Below are 27,691 nucleotides of genomic sequence, written 5' to 3' on the forward strand. Positions count from 1 at the left end.
ATGTGTATTGCGGTATTGCAACTGCCCAGATACTTCAAATAAATTATGTTATCTGCATTACAATTCCTTGATCGACTCATGGTTAATTGTAACAGTTATCCATGTGTAATCTGAAATAGACTGAAGTTACAAGGTTCATGTTTTAATACCCATCTCCCTTTACTTCTCCTTTATAGGTTCATTATGATGAGTTCATTCCCATGTTTGAAAAGCAGCACCCACAATATCCCTGGAAACAAGTTGAGGTACGGAACACAAATGTTTAACACATTTCAACGCATCTTTGGTTTGTTTCTCCTATAACTCTTTGATAAGAGAAAGGAAAACATCCAATAATAATAATAATAATAATAAAGCTTTATTTGTATAGCACCTTTCATACACAGAATGCAGCTCAAAGTGCTTTACATTTGAAGCATGTAACACAATAATAGTCAGTCAGTCATTATCAATCACTTTTCTTTGCTGTTTATGATATACTCAGCAACATATCAAAAATATAGAAAATGACGTCATAAGACTGGCAGCCTTAACCCTCTTACCCCCCACAAGCATGCCATATGGCAACTGTGGCAAGGAAAAACTCCCATATTCCAGGAAGAAACCTTGAGCAGAACCTGACTTAATAGGGGGAGCCCATCTGCTTCTGGCTGGCTGCGCCCTCCAATAGTAGCAGATGTAGAATAATCTGAAAATGTAGTCTACAGGATAAGATGAGTTAACAAGGCATTCCTGTGCTTGTTGTGTGTAAGTATAGTGCACATGCCTCTCCCAAGGTCTACTGAGTCCTTACCTCTTATCACTAGAAAGGCCATGACGGGTCATTTTGACTATGGTTTCTATGGTTTTGTTCTGCTGGTGAAATTTTGAGTTAGGATCTGTCATGGAAAAACTGGTCCACTTCCTAATCCAGTTCGCAATTAGTCACTTAACTATTTACTAATTAGCACTCTGGGACAAGGCGTCCGAAGGAGACAATGGAGACAGGAGATCTCTGAAGACTGTTGATTCTTTATTCACCGTATTGCAGTGATAGTCCAGCCTAAACAATGTCAAGACCAGGTGTCAAGCAATAGGGTGAGGTGAGATGTCATCAGCTGGCGCCCCCCGATGAGATCTGACTACAAGGTGGCTGCGGCCTATCTTTTATACTCCTTAACCTTAGAGTTGGGCCCTCTCCTCTCGCCACTCTCGAAATACACCTGTTGGCCAATCAGCATGCACCAGGGTTACGAATATTGGTGGAACCCATTGTCTCATCATGCATAAAATGATATGCAAAACTGTCTGATTCTGGGGTCTTTCTGGTTCTATCCAGTTGGGTGTAAACAGGGCTTCTTATCTTGCCACCTGTTACTTGGCCTTGATGTTATCATCACCATTACATCATCCTCTCGCTCTTGACCATCAAAGTCAAAGTCAAAGTCAAAGTCAGCTTTATTGTCAATTTCTTCACATGTTCCAGACATACAAAGAGATCGAAATTACGTTTCTCACTATCCCACGGTGAAGACAAGACATATTTGACCAATTTTAAGTCCACAGACAAACATAACATTCAAGTAAACAAAAAAAGTAAGTAAATAAGTAAATAAGAGGGCACATATAATAATAATGAAAAAATAAGAGCAGCAAAATTTTGTTGAAATTGTGCATAGACAGTCAATAAAATACTAGTGCAAATACTGTAAAATACTATAAAATACTGTTTGACCTAAGTAATAAAGAAAGTGGCATAGTAGTGCAAGTTATGTAAGAGCAGCAGAAGTGTTGTGTTTTCAGGACAACAACACCAAGTTGTAAAGTGTACAAGTGTGCAAGTGTTCAAGTGTGCAGGTGGAGTAGTGCAGGCGGCCATTGTGGGTCCAATGTCCAGGATGTTATGTAGCTGAGGGTGGAGGGGGGAGAGGAGGGAGAGAGTTCAGCATCCTTACAGCTTGGTGTATGAAGCTGTTAGTGAGTCTGGTAGTCGGGGGGCGCAGGCTTCTGTACCTCTTCCCAGAGGGCAGTAGATCAAACAGATTGTGAGCGGGGTGACTTGCATCACTCACAATTTTGGTCGCCTTAGGTGAGGTGGGTGGTGTAAATGTCCTTCAGGGAGGGAGTGAAGCACCAATGATCCTTCCAGCTGTGTTCACTATGCGCTGCAGGGCTTTCCTGTTGTATTCAGTGCAGCTTCCGCCCCACACAGCGATACAGCTGGAGAGGATGATGCTCAATGGTGCCTCGGTAGAATGTGGTCATGATGGCTGGTGGAGCACTTGCTCGCCTGAGTTTTCGCAGGAAGTACAGGCGGCGCTGAGCTCTCTTCGCCAGTGATGCAGTGTTGGTGGTCCAGGAGAGGTCTTCACTGATGTGCACCCCCAGGAATTTGGTGCTGCTCGCTCTCTCACCACAGCACCGTCGATGGTCAGTGGCAGGTGTTGGGTGTGACCTCTCCGGAAGTCAACAACAATCTCTTTGGTCTTGCTGACGTTCAGCAGGAGGTTGTTGTCCCTGCACCACGTGGTCAGATGGTCGACCTCCAACCTGTATTGAGTCTCGTCGCCCTTGGTGATGAGACCCACCAGAGTTGTGTCGTCAGCAAATTTCACTATGTGATTGTTGCTGTAGGTTGCAGTGCAGTCATGCGTCAGCAGGGTGAAGAGCAGCGGACTGAGCACGCAGCCTTGGGGGGCCCCTGTGCTCAGTGTGATGCTGCTTGAGGTATTGTTGCCAACACGTACTACTTGGGGCCTCTGACAGAGGAAGTCCAGTAGCCAGTTGCAGAGGTAGGTACTGAGTCCTAGTTTGTCAAGTTTGCAGATGAGTTGTTGTGGTATTATGGTGTTGAATGCAGAACTGAAGTCTATAAACAGCAATCTCACATATGAGTCTCTTTTTTCCAGGTGGGTGAGGGCTGGGTGGAGGGCAGAGCAGATTGCATCCTCTGTAGACCGCTTGGCTCGGTATGCAAACTGGAAGGGGTCCAGGGTGGGGGGGAGAATGGCTTTGATATGTGACATGACAAGCCGCTCAAAGCACTTCATGATGATGGGTGTCAGTGCCACAGGGCGGTAGTCATTGAAGCAGGATGGAGCAGTTTTCTTCGGTACAGGTATGATGGTGGCAGCTTTGAAACATGATGGGACGATGGCTTGCTTCAGGGAAGTGTTAAAGATGTCTGTGAAGACATCCTTAAGCTCCCCTGCGCAGTCCTAATCTAATGAGAGGCCTAGTGTCACTGTGACCTTCTTCACCCCACTCCTTGACTGCTGGTCTGGTCTGTTTAAGATGTGTACAGGCCTTGAAGTCTCACAATAATTGCAGTAATATCCAAGTTTATAAAACCCATACATGCATCCTTTAAGTCAGTGTTTTTTTTTTTAACCACTGTGCCGGGGCACACTAGTGTGCTGTGAGAGATCATCAGGTGTGCCACAGAAAATTACCCAGATGTCACTCACTGGTCCAGAAAAGCAACTGTTGCATCAAAGAATTTATAACCACATGCTCTCATTGATTGTATGATTGCACTATTTGTGGTATGCAGGCATTGTACAACGGGGGCCCCATATCCAGTATTCACAGAATCATCACATATCCAGTTCATAACAACAATTAAATTAGATATAGTCACCTACAAATGAAACAGAGGGCGCTTGTTTTATTGAGCAGGTCTTGAATAGAAGCCATAATAAGGCCATATCTGTGTATTATTTGAGCTTTTAGGCTATGGCATGTTTATTTTTTCTTCACACAGGATGTTAGTGTGCCGTGGGACATTTTAAGTGTCAAAAGTGTGTCGTGGCACAAAAAAGGTTGAAAAACACTGCTTTAAGTCATAGAAATCCACCACAAATTCCAACGGTCAAAATGACTGCCTTGGCAGTTCTAGTACTTTTGAAATTCTTGGCAGTACTAGTGTTAAATATACTTCCCCCTTGTTTCCCCTTGTTTCTGCATCTCTCCGCTGAAAGGAAGTCTGCTGTCTTAAATGTAGTCCAACTGGTTTGTTTTGGGGGTTTTACATCCTGTGATCTTTACCAAGCCTCTTGACTGCTGTCATGTTACTTCATTACACAATGAAGCTATAGGGACTGGGGTCATGTTCGCAGTTCATTTGAAGATGATTTAGCATACTATACCCAGCTCCAGTGTCCTTTAATTCTCCCCTCTATCTTCACCTCAGTTCTCTCTTGTCTCTTATCTCTAATTTTATTTTCTGGCTTTAAGCCCAATCTGAGGCAGCCTGTTCTTTGTCAAGTTTATACCTTTCTCAATCTTGTTAGTTTTATACTTACCTGTTTGCTTATTTGGCATGTATACTTTTATTTTTCTATTTGTGTTATTCCTTTTTAGATCCTTCTACTTACGTTTGCGTTAGTATCTTCCTGTTTTAAAAATGCATTATATAAATAAAGTGGCTTGACTTGACTCGGTGACTCACTAAGCAGAGGCCTTGATTATAGTAACATTTGTCAGAGGTGTATTTGGGTCTTGTTAAGATTAGTTTTGTCACTTGTGCTTAAACCCTCAGATTAGAGCTTAGATTGGGCCCAAAAATCAAGCCCGACCAGCCCTTGCACGTTGTGTCCGAGCCCGGCCCTGCCCAACACATTAACTGTAATTATGAGCCCGAGCCAGATTTAAACCGACAATTTTTTAATGCGTGGGCCGTTATAACTGACGTTCTAAACTACAATTCTGAGTTGTTTGAACTACAGAAATCTGTTCAGAATTATCTTAATGAATAATGCAACAAGGAAACTGCTTTGTTTGTTTATTCAAAATGGAATGGATCGCAAATAAATCCGAATGAAGAAACGTAGGCCTAAGCACTTACAACATAAAATGGCCTTATGTCCCTGCAGCAAAACTCTGTGAGGGCTTGCCTCACCCTCAGGGGTATGCTTGAGGAAGTAACAAAAGAGCACATTGAAGGCTGACTATCATAGTTTCTGCAGGCAAGCCTGCTTCATGTGTCTGTTCATCGTCAAAGTCCCCGTTTTTTTGCTGTCATAGACGAGCAGCGAGCCGCACTTAATGCACTCGAAAAAGCCAGCACATATGTTGTCACTGCTCTTGACTTGTTTAAAATGGTTCAAACATGCTTAAAGTTAATTATCCTATTTTTATTTTTCTCTACATCTTCAAGCTCCATGTTGCACTGCTGCTACACAATACAGCACAGCAGGCCCAGTGTGATGCGAATGAGTGGAAGAGACGCTGTGCATGACACGTGTTGCGTTTTGTAACTTTGTAGCATAACTTGTGCAACTTTGTACACATGTGTTACTTAGGCCTACTTTGCTAAAAATATAAAATATTTTTGATTATGGCATAGCCTTCTCCCCATTAGGCTAATAGAGTAATAGAGAAATATCGGCCTGATCCGGCCCTCGGGTCAAGTTCGGGCTTGGGAAGAAAATCTATATTCTACCTCAGATAGATATGTTTCATTATTTTGTGCCCCTTGTTCATCTAAGTTTTCGGTGTGTGTGTGTGTAATTGGCTGTGTTCTTAAATCCACAGGCAGATATCTTTGTGGCCTTTGGTGAGCTGTTCCAGGCTGCTAGCTCCCAGCCTGCCCCCTATGGTATAGCTGATTATCCCTCTTCCAGAGCCATCTATGCCATCGACCTGATGCTGAAATGGGACAAAACTGAACAAGGTAACACACCTAATAACTGCTCCTGCGGATGTAATTCATTGCTGAGTACTCAGCGATACATTACATCCGCAGGAAAATGTTGCGTTGTGTTTTGGTATTAATGTCTGTATTGAAGACGTTCTCAATAAAGCTTGACGGTTGGATCAAGATTGGAGATTAGATGATTTTATTGTAGGGAATAAAACAAAACAAACAGGCTAATATAAACTGCAGATTCTAATAGTCTGTGTGGTGGAAAAATGCCACTAACCCTTTGCAGCTGTCAAGGAATTTACCTCAACATATAGACACAAGAACCACAGCACGTAGTATTGGTTTGCTCACAGACTCTCGGCGCCACGAGGAGAGAGTGCTAGTGAAAGGTATGAAACCCCTCACCATCAGTCTCCGACCCTGCAGCCCAAAAGCAGTGTCTTTTATTGTACAGATACACAAAGAAACAGGATGCCAGACATCTATCTCCTTCAGCACGACTTTCCTCAAAACCTACCCACAGACACACTCAGATCCGGGGGGCCTTTTCCTGTGTGTCCCAACTCGAACTCTGTGTCCTTGAAACTCAGCATAATATTTTTGGTTACAGAGATGATTTATATATCTGTTTACACAGGTGTTTTATACAATGATAATAATAATTCCTTTACAGCAGCCAAATTGAACTCTCTGAATAATGAGATCCTTGTAGCCAGTCAGAATGTGATCACTTAATTATATTGGTGTGATGTGTGCCATCAATCTAACTGGGCAGATCTATTAGGTTACGTGCAACATGCATGTTCCTGTGGCTGCCATGATCTAATGATGACTGCTCGGTGGTGCATCTGCTTCTAAACAAATTACCTCATCTGATTCGGTGTTTTTGATCGGTCTCGAAGCTAACTTCCTGAGACAAAATTATTTTACTTTATATTACTTCCCAAAACCAGACATGACCATAAATGAATACTTTGACTATTGCCTAAGAACAGCACATTTGCCAGCCATTGGCTCATGTTATGGCTGCAACCTGGGGTCTCCACACAGCCTCCAGGCACCCTGACCTTTAGGCTAGTAAATTGTAAGTTGTTGTTGACTTGGGTCCCACGTATTTGGTGACAACAAGATTGGATACAAGGGAGAACCCATCTGCACACCACATGTCACATCAATACAATTTTTGTTATCAATTCAAATACAAATACTGTAGTTGACATTAAAACATTTTATTTTTATTTTTCTCCTTTTCACTCAATGAATGTGTTGAGAACCTCGCTGTACCACAGAGATCTGAAGAATTACTTATTAGGTGTTTACTCTCCCTTCATGTGTTTACTATATCCGTCTGTTTATCTTTCTGTGCAAATATAATGGCCTGTAATGAAATGTTCTCATTCTTTTCTGCATATTTCTGTCTACCACCTCAGGGGAGCGTATAATGAGACCACAAATTCTGGAGGTGAACTTTAATCCTGACTGTGAGCGCGCGTGCAAGTACCACCCACAGTTCTACAACCACATGTTCCAGACACTATTTCTGGACAACGCTGAGGAATGTCCAGTCAGTCAGATCGTATAACTACTTTTTGTCCTCCAAGAAAAATAAACTGTTTCTTACAACCCATTATGATTTTTATGAAAGTTTTATTATTATTGACATAAATTCATATTCAACTTGAAGAATTCAGATGCATCCCACTTGTACCTGAACTGAGAGCAACCCTATACGAGTGGTTAATTCAACCCATAAATGCAGTTATGGGCTACGCCCCAGGAATCCCATGCATATGTGCAGAGTAAATAGCGAGATACAGAGTCAGGGTGATATCATATCAGGATGCCACAGCTACTTCCGTTACAGATGTACAAAGCTTTCATCCTGTAGGCGCCCTGAGTGTGGTCCCTTGGACAGGGCTCTAAATTAACGATGTCCCGACGTCCAGGGGACCATAAAAAATGCTTCCGGGACACAATAGAAGGATGTCTGGGACAACTCTGGGACAGTAGAAAAAATGGCAAAGTAAATTTCAAAATAGGTACTTTTTTCCCTAAACTGTTCACATGGGAATCTAAACGTATCTTTCTTGTCTGAATAAAATACAGAATCTGGCCTATACAAAATTTGACCTGGCGTGGACGGGCAGCTGGCAAAAAGCAGCGTTAGCCAGCTGATCTGTAAAGAAATCTGTAAAAGCGGTTTTGTACACGCAGCCTTACAACACTGTTTAGGCTACTGCTCTTCAAATCACTGTAGGCTACAATGTTATTTTTGGTACAAATATAGTAAGATACCCAAATGGGCTGGGTGCTTGCGTTTCCTTAGGAATCTGCCGTTATTGGTTAAATGAATATTGTGACTTATAGGCCGACGTAAAAAATAGGGCAAGGGCGGTAGGCCTAATGGGTCGATATAGATATATCGATATATATATTTTATATTTCGATATAGAGGTTAACTTACCTAACTAGCAGGCAGGTAAATGGCATTTGTTTTCATGACATTGTGAACATTTTTGACTGATAGTGTAGGCCTAAGGTTACACTGGTGTTCTAAAAAAAAACGAGATGACAGTCCTCTCTGACTAAAACGGTACGTGTTTTCTGTCATTGACAGACAAACGTCACCAATATCATGCTGAGCTAAATAGCCTACTGCAACTGCGATTTGACAAAACGATAGTGTTGCAAGGTAGCCTATAACAATAAAAACAGTTATTTAAGTTAGCATTTGACATTTCGCTGTGGCAGTTCTAAGGGGTGTCCAAACTGCGGCCATGCACTTTAATCAGCATTTATTAGTTTATCAAATTATTAAAATAGGCCGCTTCGCTATTTTTCCAGCAATAGACGTTGTTGTGGTTAACTTTAGGCTACTGCAAACTGCTTTACACTCTTCTTAGAGAACGTTTACAATGTCAAAACAGCTTGTTACATCGAGATACATATTCTAACCACGTTTTGCTAATTAATTTAATTGGGAACGATTTGAGGGTGAGAGCGTGGCAGGAGAGTAGGCTAGCCTATCTGACAGCTTTGTGGTAATTTCCCACGCTAGGCTACTTATTGTTTTCACTGAGATCTGTGGCCATGACATCATACCAAACTGACATTGAAATTAAAGACACGTGAAAATAGATTATTGACGGAATGTTTTACAACCCTGTCCGTCAAAACGATGGACAATGAATGTCTAGTGCAACCTCAAAAAAAGCCAAAAAGCTATCTCTGAAAAATGAGTGTTGTGTGAAACAGCAGATGATTAATGAAATGGTGTTTAATAAATTGTTCAGAACTGACATGGTGGACCAGAACGAGTTAATTAAGTGATGCAAGTTACTGATTATTATGCTGTTTATTATGTAGAATGGGAAAAAACAAGAACTTGAATTTGGGACACTGGTGTTTAAGTCCGGGACAGTGGCAAGTAGAATTCGGGACAGCTGCGGGACACTGAAAAAAAAAGTTAATTTCGAGCCCTGCCCTTGGATCACATTAGCTTGCACATGCCAATGACCATTTTTCTCATATGGTTGTGTCTGTTTTGTTCCGATCTGGGAACACCTGTCGCATTCCTCCTCACATGACAGATGTATGTATTTGCTTTTGTAATGGATCTGTCTTGTGACCAAAATGGACTCGACCATATGACCATAGCCAACACCTGTCACCTATGTCTTTGAGGTCCACAGAGCAACGGGTCTGGATTTTGTTGAATGCACCACTCAGCCCACTTCCGTTAACCTGATCTGCAGTTCAACTGTAGAAACTTTGCCATTTCCTTTTTATCTGACATTTTACCATCTACAATAAATCATTTCATTTGTGATCCTGATCAACCCGTTGGGTCTTATTTGATTGTAACTTCAAGATGTCTCTGACAAGAAAACACAACACAATGGTCATGCAATTCGCCTTATTCACCCGGCAGCCATAACGAGGCTAAAGGGTACACTTGCCATTACACCTAAGTCCAGCAGATGGTGGTGGTAATGCACTCCATTTGCAAACGGCCAAAAAAAAAACTCACTGAAGAAGAACAGGCCAGGACAGAAATACAAAACTAAGTTTTTTTGGAAGTTTTATTCAATAGGCCAATGCATACATGTATCCACTTTCATGTTAATCTAGCAATTAACAGTAGACACTCTATGTCAAATAAAGTGTTATAGGTCTTCTATCTTGAGTATCCATATCCATGTTTCATAAATGAGAAAAGTCAGGTAGTATGTTGTCTTTGTAAGTCGCTAGCTCCATCCCACAGGACCTTTGGGACTACTTCAAGAATCTCCATAGTGTTGCTGTTCATTGGGTGCTTGACTAGTATAATCATTCTATATTGTTTTTTATGTTTTTATGTTATGTTTTAATTATTACTTTTTAAACACTTTTAAATTATTGTCCTTGTATGCTTTTTATTATTAGGCCTACCTTTTGTGTTTTTCTTATTTTTCATGCTTTACTTTTTAAACTATTATTTGAGTATTGCCCTTCTATGCTTTATTTTGTTTATTTGAAGCACATTGAATGACCTCTGTGTATGAAATGCGCTATATAAATAAAGTTGACTTAACGTATTCACTAGTGACTAGGCCTAGTCCAATGCCAACTGTACATATAGGCTCCACCCACTGGTTCTGCAACAACTCTTAGTGCGTACCTAGGATATTATCAGTTTGCCAGAGTCCGTCCGATGGTGCTGCAGTCCGGGAGACTTGGGATGTGGTGGGCGGAGATATATCTTCTCATTATAAATAGGTAGTCACAGGCGAGCTATGAAGAAGAGCCAAGTTGTGACGGATCGAGTTCTGGACTGGATATAACATTAACATTTGGAAAAAATGCGTGAGTCGACTTTATTTTCCTTTTTTAACTCAACATTTAGTCAGGCATGCATCTGTTATGTAAACCATAGTGTATGTAACCCCAAATAGGCTAACTCTTCGTAAATTGAGTTAGAACGCTCGTCTTTTTCGAACTTCCGAGCTTTATTCTGTTTTCAGAGTGTAAGATTGAATTTATGAACGCACCCAAAGCCTTCTGATATGGGTAGCAGAACGCTAAGTGAAGCTGTCTCCTTATTCCGCATTTCGAATGAAGATACGTGTTAAAAGAGTGAACACAATTTCGGTTTGTCTAATTCTCAGTCGCATCTTTAATGTTGTGATCCTTGTGCTCCTCTCACGCTCGCACACAGACAACGGAGACTCCCCTCCGTAGAGGCTAGGCTACTTAAAACAAAACAAAATCTTGTGCCCCCCAAAATCACAAATGCCCCCTCTGCTCTGTCACTGTAGCCCCTGCGCAGGGCTACTCTGCAGCCGGGGTCTGAAAGGCTACCGTTGCTGCACTAGTTGAACGTAAATTGCATGCCGAAACGAAAGGCTTCTTTCAACTTTGCATGGTACCCTGAACACCACTTTTTTGCTACCAAAAGTAGACGTGCATACCATGCATTTTGTAAACTGTGCCAAACAAACACATTGTCAGTTCAGAAAGGCACGCTCTCACATACGGGCAAAAGGAGAAAGCCTGATCTGCCTGGTATCGTTTTTTTTGCTCCAGCCGCAGTATCTACTGGATGATAAAACCATAGCTGGAGACTCAGAGCTCAAGTTAAGTGACTAAAAAGTTGGAAAAAAGCTTTTTTATAGTTTTAATATTTTTATAGTCAGTAAAATAGTAGTTTGCGTGTTATTAAGTCCTTTATTGGTTGCTATAGCTCATTTGCATTGTGTTGTGTTTTGGCAATTAGCCTACTTTTAAATAGCAAAAGTAGGCTATCAAGGTCAGTGTTCAAATTACTGCATGTAGATGAATGCTATGCCGTTTAGCTATCTGATGTAGGTTACCCCGTCAGGCCTTCCCGTATTTATGGGATTTCTTTGACAGTTGCAAAAGGGGAAAAAAGTGAAGATGGTCTTTTTGCTCCCAGTGTGATTTCATAAGTAGCCTACAACGATTACCTGTTGCAATGTATCTGTGTGCATTCCTACACTACGTCTATTTCTTTGATAGTTAACATTATTTGCTACCACATAACAAGCCGCTATTATTATTAGGACTCAGCATGCTTCGGTGGTAGCGCATTTCCGGTAGCCTAATCTACATCTGGGCAATAATTATTGATTAAATTGCAGTTTCATATGATTCGTAAGTTATTTTGCTGCCTAAATACATACACTTTCACTTCAAAGCAGTCCATGTTTAAAGTGTTAAATTGTTCACAAAAAAAAATGTGAAAACATGCACAGGACTGCTTTACTAATAGTTAATTGCTTTTGCATGGTTGCATGATGCTTGCATGAGAAATACTTCTGAAAACAACAGCAAAAATATGGGTGCTATTGTTTTGGAATGTTTCCCTCATGCAAGCATCATACACTGGTAGGCAAATGGAGAAAAAATACATGTTTTTTTAATGTTTTAATTTTCATTCAGGAAACACAATACCACCTTTTGTGTATGGTAAACGGTGGAGCAGATAAGCGTACATCTCTAATCTGGAGATCTAAAATAAGGCTACAATAGCTTTTGGCCACGTTATTCAAAGCCAGACTGATGCCTGTCTGACTACGTGAGAATATACGTTAGAAGCTGTACATTATACCCTAATCTGCAGTTCTGCATCTAGTTTCTTTATGGTCTGCAGTTCATAACAAAGTCCTAAATGTTCCTCCACAGTGGATATAAAAGACAACAGTGCTTCTTAAAAAATTGTTTCTCTGTCTCCTTAGTCATTAAGCTTTCCATTCAGGATGGAGTAGTCAGCTATCCTGACTTTTTTTTCTCGTACTAATTTGCATTCAGAGCGCTATCAGCCTTTTAACATAACAAGGAGGCAGGGCCCATTCATTGGTCCTCTGGTCGTGTCCTGTCAAGTCCTAATAGGTTGCAGAGGTGTCAGGACCCATTCACTGGTCCTCTGGTCGTGTCCTGTCAAGTGCTGATAGGTTGCAGAGGTGTCAGGACCCATTCACTGGTCCTCTGGAGGTGTTCTGTGAATGTATAATGTAGGCCTACATGCAGTTTGCTGCACAATGAGCAACTTTTGGAAATTACAAATGACAGTTGTACCGTATTATATTGAATTATCACTTTCATTTTCAATTGTAAGTGGGAGAGGATGGAGCAGATGCTAGTTGGTGGTTTGGTTTGTATATGAAGACTATTGCGGAGAGAGTTCATTTGTCTTCTATAAATGGCATTTGGTAATCTGATTTTGAGGTTATGTGCTTAAGCACTTTTAATTACAATGTTGGTGTAATGTATATGGTCCTAGCCAGGTACCCCCCCCGTAAAGCTCTGCAATCTCCTCTATTATTGTCTTTGTTGCCCTCATGATTTCCTTTTAAACGTTTCTAATATTAAAAATGTAGGAAGAGTGAAAAGCAGTTTGCAGTAAAGCTTCTGTTTATTGGCTACATTTTGGTGCCCCTTCTGTCCCTTGGTGCCCTATGAACACAGTGTGTGTATGATGTGCGTGGTGGTAGTGGCGCCCCGGACCATTAGTTTTGTATAAGGCCCTGATATGGAACAAAGTGCAAAACTTGTGATATTGAGGGTAAACTGGTATCAGCTGGCCACATGGCAATCATTATTTTGTGTGCAAATACAATACTTTATTAATGTTGAGCCAATAAGGTCTCAGCAACAAATGCACATGATGATATTATGGATAAAAGGAAGTGTGATTGGATTTTTTGGTAATGTTCATAGGACTAAAATGGCATAGGAACACAAAAATCAACGTGGGAATATCTGAGTTTATAGTAATGTTGTGTATAAAGTGCCAATGATGTACCATGTTTCATTCATACATCACAAAATAATTTACCTGGTTACATAGGGCTGGGCGATATATCAGTATTACGACTACGACCGATATATTTTTGAAAACGATATGTAGTTGAGACAATATCGTAATACCGGTATTATGTCAAATAATGGCCCATTTGATCAAAGCCACTTGCTCTTCTGTGTTCAGACCATTCAGATAGCCGCAGCTCTGCTCAACTGCGCCCCTTGCGTGTGCACGTTCTCCCTCGCAGCACTACAAACTTTCAAACATGACGGACACTGAGTCAGATTTTGTTTACCTTGATCAGAGGTTGGTGCTGATGCCTATTCCGTCGGCACATCAACGGCTAGACCGAGAATTCTCGTTGTGAAATCAAAATTCCACTGGAGCTCCAAGCGGTTTTGTACACGCAGATTTAAGTTACAACACTGTTTACAGCTCTTCGACTCACGGTAAAATGTCATTTTTGGTACATAGCCTAGCTAATTTAAATACACCGAATGCTTGCGTTTAGCGATATACAGTAGCAGATCTAGTCCTCAGGGAGACCACCTACACGCTGATTTTATTAAGAGGATATGCACGCGACTCGCGAGCAGTTAGGGCATCATTTTTCATGATTCCTGAAACCCCATTCAATCGTGCATAGGGATTTTTCTTACGAACAGAAACATGCAAAAATGAACGCATACAAAACGACGGTAGCGTCTATCACACGCTTGATGAGTGACTCAGTTACGTTGTTTAAGTAGCCTAATTGTTGATAGCAACATGTCTAGGCCATCATAGTCTACATTTGCTTGTCATCTAGGCCCTATCAAACCCTTACAGGTAAAAAAACTGCATTTTGTGACAAAACTGCAGGTTTTTTAAATATTGTTGTGCCCAAAATAGCCTATTGCATTGTGCAGTACAATGTAGGCCTGCGTTGTCAGTCAGGGTCAACTTTTGGTCTTTTGTTATTTGCACAGCTTTATCAGAGCAACTGTAGCCTATGCCTATTGTAGGCCTATGTTATTGTTTACACTTTTTTGCACAGCTCTGTTAGAGCAGTCTGAAATGAATATAATTAAAACTGGCTGTGTTGTCATAATTGTTGTGTTGAGTGAATATACCAAGCACTTCGCTCTTTCTGTTTGAAATATCAATATCGTATCGATATCGTATATCGCCAATCAGCCCCAAAATATCGGGATATCAGTTTTGGTCCATATCGCCCAGCCCTATGGTTACATTGTATACCTATGTGTTTAATTCTTGGCCCTGAGGCAAAACAATGATTTTGACTCTATTTATTTATCTATGGTACAACATTGGCACTTTGTACCCTGGAAGTCCATACACTGAGCTACATTCACGTTGATTTTCAAGAAGTCATTTCAAGGGCTGAAATTAATATGAAGACAGAATTTGAATGACACATACAATATTATTTAATTTATTAAGTTAAATTGGTACAATGCAAGGTATACTTACTGTGGTGTTAAATAATACAAACTCAAAAGAATTCTGCACAGCGTGGATGTATACTGCAGATGATGGCTTTAATACATTCCAGAGCATTGGTTCGCGAAGCAAGCTAACATACTCGGGCTGCTGTCCAGCCTTTATACCCCTTCAAGTCATCCCAGACAGGACACACTCTGGCTTTCCCACCACCTAACAGATAGCTGACCAAGTCACATATGGTACTCCACCTTTGCCCTCTCATCCTGTTATTCATACATTCTTTAGGTTTTGCCATTCTTTAGGTTTTGCTTACACTTCCTGGCACCAAACCTTATCTATGACATTTTCTGCCAGGTCTGCTCTTTCACTTAAACCAGTCTTCCTTTCCCACACACTAAACATACTACATAATTCAGTTTCACAAAATAATGATACTACACAAAATAAAGATACTATATAAAAGATAAAAGATACTACATATGTATACCTTAGCTGTAATCACCCCCTGCTGTTTCACCACATGGACCTCAGACAGTTTTCCCAAAGTACAAAATATCTTTTCATACAAACTAAAGAATATATTTCCATAAAACCACGACATTACCTGGTATGCACATCATGGGCTACTCATGATTTGATTTGATGCACAGCGTTTATTTGTATTGTGGCAGTAGAAAGAAAGTTAGCCTGGAGGTAGAAACAAGGCTTACAGATTGTATTAATTGAATGCGTCACTGGCATTACAGAAGATCAAGGAAAATTATTAAAAATAAAGCATTAGATATCTACTCTTCAGTGATTGATGGAGGCAAGAGCTTTGTAGCTATAGCTAGAGGTTGATTACAAAGGTTTCTAGACTCCAATTTTCACTGAAAAAAAACTAAAAAACACCTAAAAAAACAGACATTCTCATTGAGAAACTTGTTTTGTTTGTTGACTACGTTGGCAAGTTAGTCAGTTCTAAGAAAAATCTACGACAAAGATATAATTTCAATAGACGAGACTGCAGTCTGGTTTGAAATGGTGTCCCCCTACAACTGTAGATGAGGTGTGAGTTGGAAAACGACATGAAAAGAGCCACCTCACGGTGGTCCTGTAGCAGTATAGGCCGACGGCACTAAACATAAGCTGTGTGTAGTCTTTAAGGGGGTTATTTGCGAAGTGATGGGAATGCAAGAGCAGACATCCAGCGCAGGTCTCCAAATCTCTTATCCAGTTTAGATGTAGTTGGGCAGCCGTGCCTACTGGTTAGCACTTCGGACCTGTAACCGGAGGGTTGCCGGTTTGAACCCCGACCAGTAGGCACGGCTGAAGTGCCCTTGAGCAAGGCACCTAACCCCTCACTGCTCCCCGAGCGCCGCTGTTGATGCAGGCAGCTCACTGCGCCAGGATTAGTGTGTGCTTCGCCTCACTGTGTGTACACTGTGTGCTGTGTCTGTTTCACTAATTCACGGATTGGGATAAATGCAGAGACCAAATTTCCCTCACGGGATCAAAAGAGTATATATACTATACTATACTAGACATTTAGAATGCTTTGTGAACATTAGCCTATATACTATCTGAGGTGAATTTAAAACATGCTGAAACTTTCCTTTTCCTTTCTCTTTTCAGACATTCCAGTGATTGGTCAGTTCTCATGATTGTGTCATCATGCATCCCCAATCCTGCCAAGAGACCCAGGAAAACCAGGTGTTTTACGGCTATCCTGTCAACAGCAACCAGTATGGGCAGCCAGTTGGAAATGCCTGGCTTAATTCAAACCAAGTTACAAGTTCCCAAGGAATCCCAAGTTCCGATTTCAACCAGCAGATCAATTGCAGACCCAGTCAGCATCAGCTTTCATCACAGCATGGAACATACCCCCCACAGGCTAGTTACCATGGAAATGGATCTCATGTAATATCATCACCAAATCGGAATTCTGTTTGTCCACCTGCAGTTTCAGCCTCAGTCCCAACTTCAGGTCCTTATTACAGTTCCTGTGGATACAGCATTCAAGCAGACAATTCCCAGATGGTACAGTCACATCAAGGAGCTGTGGCACAACCTACACACATACCCTCTTTAGGAACAGCACAGGACTGGCATGTGAGAAAAGCCTCACAAACGTTTGTGGTGCAAAGCACCCCTGGGAAACCTCAATCACAAACAACACAGAACTGGTGTATACAGACTAACTCACACACAAATATGAATGTTGTCCCAAATGGAAGACTTCAAATGTTAAGTGTCCAACCTCAGACCTCTGTTAACAATCTGAATGTCAACAGGTCATTTCACTCAGAACAGACATTACAGTTACAGACAGTACAGATAAAGCAGCCAAGATGTGTTACTGTTCAAAACAAATCTTCTCACCCATCTCAGGCATTGCTGTTGCAGAGGTCCAACTGTCAACCTCATATTTCAAACCAAGGCAGTTATGGACAACACAGACAACATACTACAAAATCCATACTGCAGCAGCAACTCTTATTTAAAAATAAGGAGAGAAAGAAGAAGGTGGCCCAGGCATATCTTCCAAATTCAGTTAACAGGGAACTGCAAAATATCCAGACGAATGGCAGGTTGAGCTCCAAAGGCCCTGCATTACAACCAACGCAAAGTAGCTTGATTCCCAATGGAACATATGGACAAAACGTGACACTGGTCTCATCACTTGCCTCCATAATGGCTTCTCAATGTCATTACTCAAACATCTCAACCCACACACCTCCTGTCTCCTCTGATGTACAGAGGTTGAACCCTTATCCTTATGGACTACACTCACAGTCAGCCCCCTCTCAAGACATGAACGTTCCCTCTTATTCCAATGATTTGCCCCCCTCAACCACCAGCTACAATAGTCTGTCCCCTCCAGATAATGTCACAGTGTTAAGCTCCAATGCTGCCCATACAAATCAGAACAATCCAACGTCTGTGGACAATTCACCCATGGTGGCTTCTCCTCCTTTTTACTCAAGTAGCTCAACCAGCTTACGTCTTGTCTCCTCAGGTGTGAATGAATTAAACCCTCCTCCTTATCCTTATGGACCACACTCACAATCATCCCCTTCTCAAAACATGAAAGTTCCCTCTTGTTCCAATGATTTGATCCCCTCAACCACCAGCTATAATAGTCTGTCCCTTCCAAATAATGTCACAGGTGTGAATGGATTAAACCCTCCTCCTTATCCTGGGACATACCCACAGTCTGCCCCTTCCAAAAATATGAACATTTCCTCCTCTGGATCAAGTGATTTTCTTCCATCAACCACCAGAGCCAACTGTTTGCTGCCTCGTCGTCATCATGTTTTGGGAAGTCTCAGACATACAAGCCAGAACAATCATACTTTTGTGGACAATTCAAACAGAAATGAAAGTAGAGCTCCTAACCTTGGTAATGGACATTCTGTTCATGGTGCACTTGCCCAACAACAAAACTCCTCTGTTGACTCACCCCAACAGAGGTTGTTCCAACAACAGCATTCACAGAGGAAAGCAGATCTGTACAACCACCATACACCAAACTTGCACAACAAACCTGCCGTAACTCTGCAAGACAGAAATACTTTGCTCTTGAATCTCCTTGTAACAAAAGACACATGGAATATTGACCAAAGCATTGAATTTATGGGCTGCCATGGCTCTATTATTCAAGGGCCCCCTAACAAAAGTGTACAGACACACAGAGCAGTTGCAGTCGTACCTCCTATATCAAAGCAACCTGGAGATAGTGGCAAAGGGAAGGAATGGGATGACGCCCTTCCCAACTGTGATGACCATCATCCCATGTTAATGAAAGATTTGCAGTCTCTTGCTGATGACAAGAAAATCAAGAAGGCCATTGTTTTGCCTTTTGACACTGACAGTGCTGCTGTGAGGAAAACATGTGTGAAGTCTGCAGAGGTTGGCTGTTGTCCTGAAGCTGATGTCACTGATGAGTCTGCAGTCTGCCACAACTTGAATTCTCTCAATAGCCTGTCCCCTGAAAACAAAGATACTCCCAAGGACCAGAACAATGAAGAGTTATGTGGACCAGATGTTTTCTTTGGCATGCCTATAGTGACGTTCAGTCTGAAAATGGTGAAGATATTGGTGATAGCCATGGAGTTGAAAGAAGAGGAAGAAAGGGAAAAAAATGAAAGCAGAATGAACAACAAACCAGAATTTGCAGATGCTGTACTTGATCTTTATTGGGCTGGCAAATATCTCAACTACACTGTAGCAGAACTAGACGGTACATTTGAAAATATATTGAAGGAGGCTGCAAAGCTTGACACAAAAGAAGATAATATGGTGTTTGATGTCATGGACGTGGAGAATTTAAATCAGCTGAAGCAAAAGGGCCATATTCTTACCAATTGTTTTGATTGTGACATAGCCACAGAGTTAAATAAATCATCGTGGAGAAATGTAAATGATGAATCATTGGACATTGACCGAGAATTGGCAGATGAAGATTTTACAAGAGAAATCTGTGGATCATTGCTGGAACATTGTAATCTAAAGTCACAGGAAAGACACTTGCTCAATAGCATCCAAGCCCCAGATACCACATCTCCCCATGAGGACAGTGTGTCTAAGAAAGATCTCTGTCCATCCTCACCACTGCGAAAAGACACAGCTTCTTTGTACAATGAAAACTGTACAGCCAAAGCTGAGCAGACTAAACATGTCAAACCTGAAAGTCAAGATGATCCTAGACAAAAAGTGACAGTCTCCACCAACAACAACAGTGATAGACAAAGTGTTTCAAAAAAGGAAAACAAGGAAGATGATGTCTCCCTTCAGGTTTTAATGTCTTTAAGAAATCTCAATAGACATTCATATAAAAAATCAGATGCTGCTGACACTCAGAAGGACACAGTGTTTAACATTCTCGAGATGTCTGAGGAACAAACCTCACAACATTGTTTAAGAATAGGATCAGAAAGCACAGCTGTTCTTAAAATTTCATCCTCACAAGATTCTGTGGACTCGGGTCATAACAGCAGAGACTTGGATCATGAGATGAATGTGACTGAAGAAGGTTTGAAATTGTCTGAAAGACTCTGTGAAGAGGTGGAAACATCAGAAAAGGACTATTCAGTGAGCCCAGCTGATACGATGTTGTCCATCAAATTAACTGCTTTGTCATCTGAGAAAGAAGATAAGGTTGATTCTGAAAATGTACATCAGGACCTCATTAGTTCTCCACAGACAGATCCGCCATCACCTAGCAATGAGCATTCATATGAGTCCCCGAAGAGTCCAGATGAACCCATGCTGTCAATGAAAATAACAGTGTTGTCAATGGAGGAGTTTAAAGCATTGTCAAAAGAATTATGGGTAGACTCTGATGACAGTGTACACAATGTTGCTCCGTCTTCTCCCATTTGTCTTGACAGTGAAGATGATGATCTGGAGGTGGACTTGGAGCACACTTTTAAGACAATTGGAGATTTGAGTCAAATGATGAAACAAGAAAAGATTACTACATTTGAAGAAGAGATTCCATCCTTTCCCTCCATAGAGCAAGTGTTGAAACAGTGTGAAATACAGACAAGCAGAACAGCTACAAAAGGGCTACCTAGTCCTCTTAAAGATAGCAGGAAGGAGAAGGACACTCTGGAACATCAACTTCCATCCCAAAATGCTTGCAGAAAGGACCATGCTCTGACAACCCATCAGGGAGCCAAGTCCCCTGGACTGGAGATTCATATTCCTCACTCATCATCATCCAGGGGGATTAAAGCCAGCTCTCCCATCTCTCCATCTGCTCCCATAAGGACAACAAACTCTGATGTAATGAAGGAATCAAGTTCACTGGAGGCTGAAAGCTCAAGTGCAAGTAATGAACATGAAATCAGCAGTCCCACCAGCACTCTCCAGTCAGTACCGCTCAAAAAATGTAGAATGGAACCACTCGAAAATTGTGAGAATTCAAAGTTGACAGATGTCCTGTGTCCATCAGGCCATTCACCCCTGAAAGTGACTAAGAAATCTAATAACTCCCAAAAGATTGTTACAGACATCACAAAGACACCAGACAATAAAAGGCATATAGATAATGATGTAAGCCTCAATAATACCTCAAGGGAGAATGTTCTGAATCTAGCAAGTACTTCAGAAAATCCAGAATTGCCAAAGTCTTCAGGTGTGCACAGGAAAAGAAAACGTGTAGCGTTTAAGCTGTATGGATCCCAAAAAGTAGATTCTAAGGAAGCAAATGGAATGGATCAGTATCACACAAATTGTGACCGTAATTTGCCTCCTCTACTTAATATTTTGTATTCCCCTGACCAGACATCTGCCAGGGACAAGATCAGGAAATGTTGGGGGGACAGTTTTGTGCCCACTCCTGTCAAATGCAGAATACTGTCAAGCTCAGAAGATAAGAACAGGGAAAAGAATGTGCCTGAAAGACCAGTAAATCACTATAAATTACCTAGAAAGGACCAGGAAGAGCAGCAGCGATCATCTGACAATGAACCCCAGTCAGAAAGGAAATCGTCTGGCAAAGACAAGGATAAGCAGCAGCAGCGATCATCCAGCAAGGAGCACCGGTCAGATCACAGAAAGCGTAAACACAGGTCCTTCAGTCTAGGCAAATTGAGACGGGAAGCTGAGAGGAGGAACACATCCAAAAAATCTCTGCAAGAAAAGCAAGACATGGGACTACATGTGATTAAACGGTATCAGCAGATTCACATGAAAGTGTGACCAAGAATAACGACGAGTGATAGAAAGTAAGTATGAAACATGAGTTGTTGTTGCTTGTTAGAATGCTTCCCCTTTGTTCCTGTACACAAGGTATCTTGAGTTTGTTTTTATGTTATTCTTTGTGGCTATATGGACAGGAGGAATGTAAACAATTGCAATGGAATGCTGCACATATAACATCCTTAAAACATATAATCTAAAGAAATACTCAACAACAGTGTAATTTTCCCAAAATACATATAACAAAGCTTAATATCAAATGTCTGATATATGCGGAAGCATTGCTCTCCAAATTGATCAAAATATTCTTTTTTCCCCTTTTCACCAGATACTGATAATGAGATTTATTGAAATTGCATCAGGATGGGCCAATTGTATTCTGATTTGTCTCATATCTGGAGGTGTAGTAAATAATCTGTCATATTGGATTACTGTCTTGCCTGGTTGTTGGTATGTAGCCCAGCATTTTTATATTTTTATGTTGTATGTTTTATATTTGTTTTATATTTTATATTTGTTAATACACTATGCAGCATATTGTTGATTGTTGACACCATGTTACACCTTCAGGTTAAGGTTGAATGATGTCATTTTTTACTGTTTGTTTTTTATGGATATTTTTTATCAACAATGTCATGTCAAATGTGTTTTTATACAGTACATATATTTTTTAAATAAAGCAATACTGCAGCAACATAAAGGATAATGCCCTAGCTAACAAACGTTGCGCTTGTACTGAATGACCCAGATCAAGGATAAGAATTTCCAGAAGAACAAAGGTGAAAAGTAAATTACATTGAAAAGTAGTGTTGGCAGTAATAAAACACACATAATGTTGTTATCTGTTATTTTCGGATGATGACGAGAACTCAAGCACTCTGGTAAAACCCGATCCAAGAAGACACAAAGAGACTGAAGAGAGCTGCCGTTGACCACAAAGTTTAATTCACAAGTACTGTGCGAACAGAGATGTGTCGTAATGGGCAAGTCCCCATGTACAGGAGTGCATAAACTTTAGGGGAACAGGACAACGTGCTCTTACCGCAGAGTGGTACATAGGCCTTCACTGGAAAAAAATTTACACTCCATAAATTGTTTGCCTAAAAGTTAGATTATTGCAAAGTGGATAGAAAAGAGGATGTGAATGCTTAGACAAACGTCTTACTATATAAAATGTATTTATACAACCCCAAAACAGAAAAAGCTGGGTTGTTGTGTAAAATGTGAATAAAAACAGAATATAATAATCTGCAAATCTCTTCAATTTATATTTAGTTGCAAATAGGACAGACAACATATCAGATGTTGAAAATTATAAATTTGAAAATATATGAATTTGATACCAGCAACATGTTTCAAAAAAAGTTGGGACAATGGGGTAACAAAATGCTGGAAAAGTTGTGTAATGATAAAAAAAAAGAGGAGGAATATTTCACAACTAATAAGGGTACCTGGCAACACGATTGGGTATGAAAAAGAGCATCCCAGCGAGACAGGATCTCTTAGAAGTAAAGATGTAGGGGTATTCATCACTCTGTGTAAAATGATGAAACAAGGTAATTTTAATGCTTCTTAAGATAAAATGTTGATGTATTTGGGGAGTTCATCATACAGGACATAATATTAAAACATTCAGAGAATCCAGAGAAATCTTTGCAAACAATTGAAAGAGCTGAAAAACAAATTGGATGGCTGTGCTCTTTTGGACCTCAGATGGTACTGTATCAACACCAGACTTGTTTCCATACCTGTTATTGTACGGCCTCAGGAAAACCTCTGATAACCCTTGGCCTTATCTCTGTACACAGTTTGATACTCAATTCAAAAACTACAGCCAACATTATTTATATATATATATATATATATATATATATATATATATATATATATATATATATATGTGTGTGTGTGTATATATGTTGGCTGTAGTTTTTGAATTGAATATATTATATGAAAATGAAAATTTTGAAAAATATTTAATTTGATGCCAGAAACACGTTTCAAAAAATCTTGGGACGGGAGCATGTTTACCACTGTGCTGCTTCACCTTTTAATTTAACACATTTCTGTAAATGTTCCATTCCATGAAGAAAGTGTAACATTATGGAAATATGCCTCATTAGGCTTATTATTACTTCAACGAGAGAGTTTATTTATACAGTTTATTATCACCAAGTAGGAATGGATCAAATGTTGAAGGTTGCCAAATAATACTGTCTGGAGGAATATGAGTGGCCAACAGCAAGGCCTCACTATCACACGGAAACAGTGCATCAGACACCTCAATCTCAAAACTGAACAGTATATGTGAAGCCTCACCAAATCCAAACTAGAGGCTAGCTTTAGGCAAGTGCCAGACCATTCAAAAATAACCACCCCTTCAAAAAAGGTAGAATTCTATGTTTAGGGACTATAATGAGGGTCCGGTGCTATGTATGTATAAAGAATGCGTGAGGCAGAAGGTAATTGACCGGTACAATGGCACAAGGAATGACTGATGCAAGGGATGTAAAAACACATCTACTGATATTAACTATTGATCATAAAATGATAGCTTTATTTCAAGCAGAGAGGCTGATATGTTTATATACTCAAACACAATCTGGCTTCATGAAAAATCATCATAGACTGATGTTTGACCTCCTAGATTATGCAGATTCATGTCTTTAAAGCCTATAAGACCTATAAGGCCTTTTACATGATTTAACATACATTTCTCATGCAACCCCTTAAGGCTAACTCCAACATCACCATCTGCACAAACTGAAATGTGTATTAACATCCTGAGTTTGATACAAATAGTGCATTCACACTTTGTAATGTTTGTGGTAAATCTTGTCTTTATTGTGGTGAAAACAGATTGGCATTACATTCTATGTAAATGTAAAGCAGCGATTGTGAAAGTTAATGTGCAGTATAAGTTGAATTGAATAAGTTGAATTCGTAAGGATCCTAATTCCCAGGCTGATGATAATCCTTTCAATCATATGTGGACTCTTGATCAGCTAAGTGTGGGCCTATTGTGGGCCTACTGTCACATGCTTGTCACATGTCCACAGAAACAGTTAACTATGTAGGTATGTATACCTATATGTATACATACCTACGTATAACTATATGTATAACTATAAGGTATGTATACCTTGTCATGTCTTGATTGATTCACTCTCATCAACACTCCTCATGTGATTCTAAATCAGCTGACCTCCAACCATGTGATCCATATCAATGTAACCAATCACAAACTGGGTAGCCTATTTAAGGGAAGTTGACACATTAATCTTGGAGCCTCTGTAGCCAGAACTCCCGCACCCCAGGTGTGTAGCCATCATCCTCTGAGCAGGATATGTTAATTCTTTGATTGTTTCGTATGATCTCCTAAATATTCCTTTAACCTGGTTTCATAACTTTCATATTATTCATTTCGATGTACTTTCTAAAATTAATTGGATGAGTAACTTATACCTGACAAATAAATAGGTGTGCCACAAGGAACAGGCTAGGGCTAGGATTAGTTTTCGACGCCATAAGGGCTAATCAGTTGGAAGTGGCATGCTACCAGAAGAACTGACCATTGCATTGTATTGTGAGTGATCACTGATTTACTAGTAGTCTGGAATTAGACAACTAAAACCTTAGTACACCCTGAACCCTCTGACTTTCACACTAGGATCATTACTTGCATTACTTGTATCTTGGTACCTCCCAAATTATTCAGCAGAGGGCCTTCATGCTAGCCTAGAAATCTAGACGCACCCTAGCGTATGTAATTTGCTGCCCAGCTACCAACTCTCCATTGGCTTGCGAGCTGGAAAAATTAAACTTCGATAGGGCCAAACACATTGTGTATAGAGTTGTTAGGCGGAATGTGTGTGTGCGTTTGTGTGTGTGTGTGTGTGTGTGTGTGTGTGTGTGCTTCTCTCATCTTCTCAAAGGAACTCTAAATCTCATTCATAGTGGCCATTGGGTCCTTGGCTACCTGTCTGACCAAAGCCGGATTACTCAGTTTGGCTGAGCGGCCAGATCTAAGAAGACTGTTAGTAGTTCCAAACTTTTCCAGTTGAGAATAATGGAGGCTACCGTGCTCTTGGACACTTTCAATGCTGCAGATTTTTTTTGTATCCTTGCCCAGATCTGTGTCTTCACACAACCCTGTCTCGCAGGTCTATGGACAATTGTCTCGACCTTGTGGCTTAGTTTTCACTCTGAAATACACGATCAACTGTGAGACCTTATATAAAGAGATGTCTGCCTGCCCTAATAATGGCCAATGAATTAATTTAGGCACAGGTGAACTCTACTCAAGTTGTAGAAGCATCTCAAGGACCATTGATAGAAGTAGGATGCACCAGAACTCAATTTCAAGTGTCATAACAAAGGGTCTGAATAATTATGTAAATGGAAAATGTCAGACTTTTATTTATTTTTTATAAATTTACCAAACACTCCAAACACCTGATTTTTTTGTGGAGTGTTGGAGTATTGTGTGTAGATTGATGAGAAAAAAAGCCGAATTGAATCCATTTCAAGATGAGTCTGAAATATACTGTAACCAAATGTGGAAAACTTGAAAGGGTCTGAATACTTTCTGGTTGCACTGTAGGCTATATGGTTCCTGGCATACTGAGATGTTCTATGTCTTTCTGATTTCCTGGTTGTCAGGCTTCATAAGCAGAGAGACACAGTGAAACCAGCCTAATGGATAAGCAAGCCCTAGAAACAACCACTACACTGCCAATTGAGTGCTGGGGTCTCATGCCATGTTCAACCAACCACCAGCTCTCCGCCCAGCCAGCCAGCCAGCGAGGATTTGACACCAGGGATTCCGTAACATGGCGCTGGCCAATGGATCTGTTGCTTTGCCATGATAACCTGTTGTTTTTGTATGTTTGTTTGCCAACATTGTAAGCAATGTCTTATTTCAAATTAGTACACACACTAATATGTACTTCCTTAAAGGAACACAAATTTATGGAGTCCAGACACCATTCATCTGATTATAAGTCTGTGTATAGACCTCTCCAGAATAAGTCCCGCCTCCTAACTTCCGTATCCATCCAACCTTCGGTAGTCAAATGTCTATGGGAAATAACATGGCGTTTTGAAAGATCGTTACCTGTCAAACTCTGTAGGTGACAAAGTAGAAAAAGCTGCTGGGCAGATTGGCCTACACTTCTGCCATCTAGTTTCCACTGGATTTTTTTGATTTTTTGTTAATGCGTTTAAGTAGTATAGTCTATAGTATACTACTTAAAGCGGCACCGACAATAAAAAAAATCCAGTGGAAACTAGATGGCAGAAGTGTGTAGGCCAATCTGCCCACCAGCTTTTTCAACTTCGCTACCTACAGATGTTTTACCGGTAGGCCTATGATATTTCGAAACGCCATGTTATTTCCCATAGACAATCCACGCCCCCGGAAGTTGGATGGATCTGAAGTCTGAGGAGGAGGACTTATTCTGAGAGGTCAATAGAAAGGTTTACTCAGTAAACTTTTAGTGCTTTTCTCAGAATTGGACCTCTCAAAACTGCTTGTTCAAACTCCATATCATCTTATCACTTGAGCACATCATTAAAGCATTTTGTCTTAATCTTGAATAAACAGCAAATGCTTTCCCAGATAGCAATTTCCTTTGGGCCGGATCCGCATAAAAGCCTTTAGATCCGCCTGTAGCGGACATACGGTATCTGACTGTGGGCCAGGTCTACTCCTGATACAGGTTTCAGCTCTAGCAATAGCAATGCTGTTTTATCACCGGTTTACAGATTTGTCCCAGGTCCAATTTCCGCAGCTCAACTGGAAGTCAGGAGATGCGTTTAAAATACAAAACACTGATTTGGCCCAAACCTGTGATACGGATATGAGCCGAAGGACCATTTTTTCACAGCAGACCCAGGTGGTAATGATATTAATTAAGGTGCTGATTCTGCTAAATTGACTGTCCTTTCCCTATTTCATTGTCAACTGGCTGCTAAAGAAAGGTATTTTGGAATGGCACAAATTTAGAAACCATGGGGGTGCACTATGTTCCCATGGCCACTTCATTTCTACAGTAAGGCTGGAAAAGAAGATATAGTTGGCTCAATATTGATCATATGTTCGTTTCATTATTTTTATTATTACCTAG

At 40.6% G+C, this 27,691-nt stretch overlaps 2 protein-coding genes across 2 annotated transcripts in view; both read left to right on the plus strand.

Annotated features, from left to right (window-relative positions):
• ttll12 (tubulin tyrosine ligase-like family, member 12) overlaps positions 1-7,247 on the plus strand; it is a 47,701-nt gene extending 40,454 nt beyond the window's left edge. Inside the window, 3 exon segments of the mRNA XM_048268390.1 lie at positions 177-245; positions 5,515-5,653; positions 7,057-7,247. Coding sequence (XP_048124347.1) covers positions 177-245; positions 5,515-5,653; positions 7,057-7,208 — 360 coding nt within the window. The 3' untranslated portion in view covers positions 7,209-7,247.
• Positions 7,248-10,316: 3,069 nt separating this feature from the next.
• On the plus strand, positions 10,317-22,795 carry LOC125311002. The gene is made up of 3 exons (XM_048268805.1): positions 10,317-10,471; positions 16,491-21,589; positions 21,892-22,795. The coding sequence occupies exon 2, from the start codon at positions 16,530-16,532 to the stop codon at positions 21,561-21,563; it is 5,034 nt and encodes a 1,677-aa protein (XP_048124762.1). The 5' UTR covers positions 10,317-10,471; positions 16,491-16,529; the 3' UTR covers positions 21,564-21,589; positions 21,892-22,795.
• The last annotated feature ends 4,896 nt before the right edge of the window (positions 22,796-27,691 follow it).

The sequence above is a fragment of the Alosa alosa genome, chromosome 17, assembly GCF_017589495.1.
Source record: "Alosa alosa isolate M-15738 ecotype Scorff River chromosome 17, AALO_Geno_1.1, whole genome shotgun sequence".
NCBI classification, from domain to species: Eukaryota; Metazoa; Chordata; class Actinopteri; order Clupeiformes; family Clupeidae; genus Alosa; species Alosa alosa.

What these genes read in the sequence shown, in the direction of transcription:
- LOC125311002 (XM_048268805.1), top strand. Translation starts at nt 16,530, where the DNA reads ATGCATCCCCAATCCTGCCAAGAGACCCAGGAAAACCAGGTGTTTTAC.